At 28.4% G+C, this 8461-nt stretch overlaps 1 protein-coding gene across 1 annotated transcript; it reads left to right on the top strand.

Moving 5' to 3' along the window:
* Positions 1–231: 231 nt before the first annotated feature.
* Positions 232–1258, top strand: LOC149894750 (histone-lysine N-methyltransferase SETD1-like). Its single transcript, XM_090077050.1, has one exon. The coding sequence runs from the start codon at positions 255–257 to the stop codon at positions 1107–1109; it is 855 nt and encodes a 284-aa protein (XP_089933176.1). The 5' UTR covers positions 232–254; the 3' UTR covers positions 1110–1258.
* Positions 1259–8461: the final 7203 nt, after the last annotated feature.

Raw genomic sequence — 8461 nt, 5'->3', positions numbered from 1 at the left:
TTATTTGTATTTATTTGTATTTATTTGTATTTATTTGTATTCATTTATATTTATTTGTATTTATTTGTATTTATTTGTATTCATTTATATTTATTTGTATTTATTTGTATTTATTTGTATTCATATTTATTTGTATTTATTTGTATTTATTTGTATTTATTTGTATTTATTTGTATATACTTTGTTTTTATTTCTTTTAGATTCTCAATTTAACTCCACTTTTTCTTTTTTTTTTAGTAGTAATAATTGAAAATATGATCTTAAACTTTGAAAAAATAGATTTTGGTAAAAATAAATTAGTTGTTAATATTTGTGATGCAAAGTATGGATCTGGCAATTGGGGAGTGTTTGCATCCCAAAATTTCAAACAAGGTGAAATGGTATTCAAGTGCGATGAATCCACCTGTGACTATGCTGAAGATGACAATATAGACTTGTTAAAAACTAAAGAAGAGTTGATCGAGTGCTGTAACACTTTTCCAGAGTGTAAAGATTTTCTTATCAGCTATAACCACATGGCTGATTATGATACATATGTGTTGCCAAGGAACTGGAAAGACCAAAAACTAGAATGTATATGTGGGCTCATCAACCACAGTTGTGAACCAAACTGTGCTTTAGTTGAGAATGACCATTTTGTCTCCCTGAGGAATATTTCCGCGGGTGAAGAGTTAACATATGATTACCAAACTTTGGATACAGAAGGAAGCTTTGATTTTGGATTGAATTGCAAATGTGGCTCTAAAGGTTGCTGCGGTATATTGTTGTTTAACCGATATAGGAATGATGAATGGCTGAGCGTGTTTGAAAAATATTGTTCTCCTCATGTGAAATATCATATCAACAATTTGAAAACAAAATGGTTCTCAGCAGATTGCTATGTTAAGCGATATAATTCCTCACAAAAAGGATTAACCGCTTTAAAAAGTATAGCGAAAGATACTTTGGTTGCCACTTTCTGTAATGCTGCATTGCCTGAGTCACATTACCTACGATCTAGTTCGAACCCAAGTTGCTATCTGGTCGACAACCAAGTTTTCACATCGACAGATATAAGAACTGGGGAAGAATTAACTTTAGATTATAAAAGTGTCACTCCAAATGTGTGATTTTTTACAAATAACTTAGTTGCATGAGTTAAAAAAGTTCATAACTTGTTTTACTATTATTTTTTTATTAATTCATTTTTTTACACGATTGAAAAAAAGGTTAATGTTGTAAAGCTGGTGAGATAAATATATTTGTAATGTTCTTTCAACTTGCTTCTTTATTTAACTTTAAGTTATTATAAATATTAACCAGTTGCTAAAGTAATACCCGTGGCTAAAAGCATCAAGTTACCAACCCTTCGCGTTATAATAACTAAGAGTAATTAGAGTGGCATTTTCTTTTTAGCTGTATTATATGTTTTAAATCCTCCTGGTCGTTAGGGCTTTATTTTCAAAATCAAGCACCAAGTATTTTGCATCATTCACAAATCTTCATCATCCTGAGGAAGATTTGTGAATGATGCAAGGTACTATTTTGATAAAGGTGACTGCAAATCAAGGCTTCACTAAAAAAGAAACTCTTATTGCCAGAGTTCATTTTCCCATTCAATCTTTGGAGTAAAAATCTCTTCATTTTTTTTTATTTTCTTATTTTTTTGTTTTAGTTTGGTCAACATTCCAGAACTTTGTTTTTTTCATACGACAGTATACAGCGTTGGACACCACTCGCAACTTTTTGATCGGCAATCACTTCATTTACATGTTAAAAAATTTTGCCACTTATTAGGGTATATCATGCAAATGCATGTTTTATTTTTTTTATTCAGTAGGTCACTTTTCCTATGTACTCATAAAGCCTGAGTTAAATGGTATAATTTTTAGTCAAAAAATAACTCTTTTCCTGTAACATTGTGTTTTTTCCCTGAATGTTGACTATTAACGTTATAAATGTACAATATAGCTATTTAAAATGTTGTTTTACCCTATGCTTCAGTATGATTTTGCTAACTGTTATTATTGTTCTAACCTAGAAACATATTCTTCAATAATTTGCTCAACTTGTCAAAGAAAGCTCTACCTACTTGAGTCAGAGAAACGTATGCTCGCCAAAAGTATCTAAGTATCAAAAATAGTTAAAACAAGTTTTTTAATTAAAGTCCATTTACTTTAACTTTATCTAAAAATATATATAAACACGTTATAACATATAAATTATATGTAAATCATATATAAAACATTTGTTAAAACATTTATAAAACGTTTTATAAACATATAGCAGATGGAAAATGGTACTGTGTTTGAAGCAAACAGTTAAAAAAATAAACATTGCATTAAAACAGATTTAACAAAAGCTGTGTTAAATTAAAATCGTTGAAATAACAAAACCAAACTTAAATTTATCTTTACAGATGGAAACGCGGAATCAGTAGTCAGATGTGGTGTTGATATAGTAGATATTATATATTCTATGCAACCTGAAATGGTTGACAACAAAATTTATGCCATCAACGTTTTGTATGCATGTATGTATGTAAATCATTGGTGTTGCCGAAAGAAAGAACCGCTTTGATTTGAATGTGATCTCCAAGGATTAAGAAGGAGCGTAGTTGTATCGCGCAGTAGCAATGATGAATTAGTATCCATTAATGGCTTTTATCTAGAATACTTTCTAGATACAGCTATTCACGAAAGTTTAAACGATTGCAGAATTTTTATCAAGTATGTTTGGTTTTTGTTTAATAAAGGAAAACTCTAAAATTATATCGACTTAATTTTTTTTATTTATTAAAGAAAAAGTAATTAGCTTTAAAATGAATATGAACATGTTATAAAAACTTTAATGTTTAGTTAGAAAAAAGCTATTACAAAAAATCTCATAGGAAAAATAAGAAGCACAAAAGTTTAAACGAATTGCAACATTCGAACAAAAAATGAAAAAAAAAGCGAAATTAATATTTGAAGTGTCCTCCTTTGTTTTTATAGCAAAGATAAACTCGTTTATGCATTGATTCATGCACATCACGCGAGGTACCTTCAGCCAGTATTCATTCAAAAGTTGCTTTAAATGCTGAGTTGATTGAATTTCATGGTATGTCAGTTGATTGTCGATCCAAGACCAAATATTTTCGATTGGGTTGAGATCTGGTGATCTAGGGCACCAGGGCATCACATTGAACTTTTTTTTCAAAAAATATTCTTTGATTGAGTGTGCTGTATGAGCTGAAGCCCCGTCTTGCTGAAAGATGAATTGCTTGCTTCTGCCATACAAGTGTCTGATTGATGAAACTAAACACGTTTCCAATGTGTTCTTGTAGGTGTATTGATTAATTCGGCCTTCATACAGCTCACAGAAGCCTATACCTTTGTGAGAAAACATCCCCAGATGCCAACCGAACCTCCACCGCCTTGTCGACGATGTTGCAAAAACCTGTCTGAATATTTCTCAGTTGCAAATCTTTTGACATAGATTCTTCCCTTGCGGTTTACAACTTGAAAGTTAGCTTCATCACTCCAAATAACTTTTGCCCACTGTTCTACAGACCAGTCCAGCCTTTCTTTGGACCACACTCGTCGTTTACGTTTATCCGTGATTGAAAGAATAGGTTTTTTAGCAGCTATGTACGTTCCAATACCTTTGTCCGACAATGTTCGTCTCACGAGCTCTCTGCTAACTTTTGGATTATTTTTTGACTCATTGAAGATTTGTGCTAGCTTTTTGTAGCTGAGTGTGGGGTTTTCTCTGCTCATTCTGAATATACCATTTTTGTCACGGTTGCTGAGTTTGGATGGTCTCCCAGTACGCGGCATGTCGGAGACGTCCTTGGTAAGTTCCCAGGTTATGATGGTTTTTCTGACGCAATATTCAGAAATGTTAAGTATTTTGCCTATTTGAACGTTTGTGTGATTTTTTGTCCGCGCCATACCAATAACTTGCCATTTGATGTCACTAGAAACTGATTTTCGACCCATTTGCACGCAATTGAAATTAATTTGAAATTCACAATATTTTAAGTTGATTTTTAATGAATTAAAAGCTGCCTGATGATGTTGTGATGAATTTTTTGATTGAAAACTACTCAACTATTTGCTAATTAATTGATAAATTCGCTGCGAAAAAAAATTTCGCAGCGGATTTATCAATTAATTAGCAAATCATTGATCCTAAATAAAATCGTTTAAACTTTTGTGAAACCTCTTAATTTGTATCACCTACCTTTTAATGAAATTTCTGAGTAAACGGTAATGAGTCAAAACCCACTTTTTATTATGCTATTAACAAATAACCTATTTACCAAATTGGAAAAATAATTATTTTGATATCTATTTCCGTTAGATTTTTATTCAAGAAAAACCGAAGATTAGATTTGAAAATTCTGCAATCGTTTAAACTTTCGTGAATAGCTGTATAATTTGAGCGGTTTTTATGGGTTATGAGCGAGTATAAATAGAACGCAAAATTTTTTAAAGGGGAGTTTTATTTATGGAAAAGAAGATGGAATATTCCAAAATTGTGTCGACTGCGAGAAAACAACACATATTATATATGCTATTTGCAACAAAAGATGCAATAGGCTTTAAAGATATAAACTATTACCATCTTTTAGCTTACTTATAATGCATTTAAAAATCAGAAACTTTGGAATATGCTTTTTTTTAGTTTTCTTGTTTGGTAAGATAATTCATGTGTCGTGTATTTGTAAATTTGATGCTTTAAATAATCAAAGGAAAAGTGAGATTTTTTGAAAAATTTAAAACAATGCTGAAAAAAAGTTGTTCATGTATATGATACAAAAAAAAACATTTTTTAGAAAAAACTTAAAAAATAAAGATATTTTTCTGCTGGAAAAATATCTTTATTTTTTAAGTTTTTTCTAAAAAATGTTTTTCCCAAGCTATTCGAGAGTAAAGTAGATAGACAGCTGATAATAGATTTAGTTGATTCCCTTATTCGACAAGCATTTTAAAGCAAAATTTCGGTTCATTACGATTACAGTTTGAACCGAAGTTTCGACCGAAACCGAACAAATAGAATGTTGTCGATACAGAACTTTTGGTTTTGATTTCGGCCAAAACCGTTGCTGAAGCCGAAAGTTTCCGTTCATTACCATTATGTCAATTTGACATTATTATTTTTATTTTTATAGTAATAATAATAATAATAATAATAATAATAATAATAATAATAATAATAATAATAATAATAATAATAATAATAATAATAATAATAATAATAATAATAATAATAATAATAATAATAATAATAACAATAATAATAATAATAACAATAATAATAATAATAATAACAATAGTAATAGTAATAATAATAATAATAATAATAATAATAATAATAATAATAATAATAATAATAATAATAATAATAATAATATTAATAATAATAATAATAATAACAATAATAATAATAATAATAATAATTATAATGATAATAATAACAATAATAATAATAATAATAATAATAATAATAATAATAATAATAATAATAATAATAATAATAATAATAATAATAATGATAATAATAACAATGATAATAACAATAATAATAATAAAAATAAAAATAATAATAATAATAATAAAAATAATAGTAACAATAGTAATAATAACAATAATAATAATAATAATAATAATAATAATAATAATAATAATAATAATAATAATAATAATAATAATAATAATAATAATAATAATAGTAATAATAGTAATAATAATAATAATAATAATTATTATTATTATTATTATTATTACTTCTTTTTATTATTATTTTTAAATGTGGATTTATTTTTAGATAGCTACTCTGTTCAGGTTTCAGATTTAAAATCAGAAAGACCAAATCTGCAAGTGTGATGCCTTTTTAGATGCTGCTGACTCTACAGACTGTTTCAGAAATTTTCAAAGCAATACTCAGGTCTTGGTTTTCAGTCTAAAGAGTTCATTTAAATTAAATTTCAATGCTAAAAAGAGCAAGTGAAAATTGATTTGCAGAGTTTTCAAAACGGATTGCGAAAGCTGCTAAGGGATACCATTTTCTCGAGAGAGATAAAAAGATGAGTAGCCGTTTCATCACAGATCTAATCAATGATATTATTATTAAACGTCTACTATTAGAATCCGATGATTAGAGACATGACGTGACCATGGAAACTGCCAAAATTTTGGAACAGTTATCTGAGGAGGCAGTAAAGTTGAATAACATCTTTCAGTTAACCTTTGTGGCAGTATCTCGTCTCAGGTCAATAAGATGCACACAAGACAAATTCTATTATTTGTTTTAACCTTGGACCCTCAGGCATTATACACCCAATTATGAAGCAACGTGCACTGCTTGTTTGCACAAGCATTGAATTAAAGAGAGCTTTAAGCGATGTCGAGCTTTAAAAGAGAAAAGAAAAGTAGGGCATTAATAACATGCTTCATTCTCCCGGAATCAACCTTACCGTCATTAGAAGTGAAAGTAAATGGAACAATTTAATCCATTTAGCATTATTTAATTGCTTTAGTTGAGGACTGAATCCTGAATCTAACTGGAATTTAAGAGTAACTATATTGAAACTTAATTTGGAAGAAGTAATATTTTATATGACCTTTGACTTAAATTTTGTATCTTGATCACTGGGCTCACGAAATCTCAAACTTTATCAATATAATTAGGAAAAACTAGTTTATTTAGATGAGTCTTAAAAACTAATTATTCATAAGCTCGATGTGAACTGCACTTGATAATGGCTGAGGTTGGAGTATTATTGCTTTCCTGGGTACCTAGTTGTGTACATGGTTGTCTTGTTATCATATTAATCTTCGAGGCTAACGAGGCTAACGAGGCTAAATCTTCGAGGCTAAATCTAACGAGGCTAAATCTAACGAGGCTAAATCTTCGAGGCTTCGAGGCTAAAAATTGGTTGGAAACAATTGATTCAAAATACTTAAAAAATTAGATAACCTTAAACAAGCTGTGAAAAAGAAAATCATAGTATACCAACACCTGGAAGCAAGCTATTTGCGAGCATTTAAATCAGTAAAAGATGCAGCTTTTAGAAAAGATTTGAAACCAGAATTTTAAACAACAACCAATTACTTTGTTTACATTAAATTAAATAAATTAAATTAATTAAAATCTTACAAAATGACATCCATGATCCATAGAGGGATTAAAGTTGTTCATTTATCTTAAGGTGGTCTTTTTACCCAATTTAAAAAAATTGAAAAAAAAAGAAGTTTTTTTTTTGAACTTTGTTATTTCAAATATTGAAGTACAAAGTCATTCTATTGTATTTTTACTATTTTGTGCTTTAAAAGTAAAATAAAAAATAAAATTATTGTGCTTAATTTCTTTTTTTTTTTTTATGTGATTTTTAAGACTTTCAAATTTCAATGTTTTACGAAAGCGTAAATATCTTCTGGTTTGTTAAAGCTTTTGTCTTCAAATTTACACAGTATGTTTGTTAATATATCTATAAGGGCTAGAACTAGAATTATAAAATTTAAAGAATAAATAAGCTAGTTTAAGGTAAATTTTACAGAACAAGTTGGGGAGATCAGTAGCATGCTAAATTTAAACCTACTTGGAAGAGATGTAAAGTCACCACAAAACATATTTAAAATGGACTACAATTTTTAAAAAAAATTGTCGATTTTAACATAAAACGAGTCAAATGATAATGTTATCCATGTTGTAATCTTTTTTCTAAAAAATATATTTAAAACATCATGAAAGTTGATTTTTCTTTTTTTCTTTTCTTTTTTTTAACACTTAGCACGTGATTTTGATTGTAACTTAATTGTTCCCCATTACTATATGTTAATACCGTAATAATAATAATATTCATCAGAACTTTTTAATTGACAAAAAGTTCAACCTAGCGGTCAAGTTTCTTAGCAGTGAGCTCCATAGCTAATATAAAACAAGAATTAAATACCATTTAAAGAAGAGTTCCAACTGAAACTTGCATCTCTTATTCGATGCAAAATGAGTTTTATGCTTGCAAAAAAAGCGCAGTGCTAAATTTGATGTTAAATGTTTTTGCGCCAATTTTTTTTATTTATCGCATTGTTTTCATTTATTTTATTGTGTTCGATAACATTTTAAAGTATGATTTAAGTATAATATCCTGATGCAAGATTATTTCAGATGAACTTCTCTTGAAATTTAAAAAAAAAGAAATTGGCTAAAGTCTTCTTTAATATTTATCTTATGGTACTTTAAACAAGCTTCAAATAAAAAAATATTTAGGCACATTTTTTAAAATCACTGTATAATGCAAGAGCATTTTTTCCGAAAGGACTTGGGGGTGCATTTATCAATTTTTAATTCTAGGAGCTCTTATAGGCGAATAATGCGTTCCATCTTCAATAACTTGAGCAGCATTTGATACGAATTCGACCGTGTCGACGAAGTCTTTTGTTAAACCCACAACTAAAATTTTAATATTTAGCACGGCTCTTGTTTGTTTTGCTGTTTC

The sequence above is a fragment of the Hydra viridissima genome, unplaced genomic scaffold, assembly GCF_058129835.1.
Source record: "Hydra viridissima isolate aposymbiotic clone 2 unplaced genomic scaffold, HvirCarnegie_v1 scaffold_1, whole genome shotgun sequence".
Lineage (NCBI taxonomy): Eukaryota > Metazoa > Cnidaria > Hydrozoa > Anthoathecata > Hydridae > Hydra > Hydra viridissima.
Note: the sequence above shows the minus strand (reverse complement) of the source record. Positions and strands in the feature narration are given on the sequence as shown.

Excerpts from the sequence above, each read along its gene's own strand:
- LOC149894750 (XM_090077050.1), top strand. The coding sequence starts at position 255 with ATGATCTTAAACTTTGAAAAAATAGATTTTGGTAAAAATAAATTAGTT.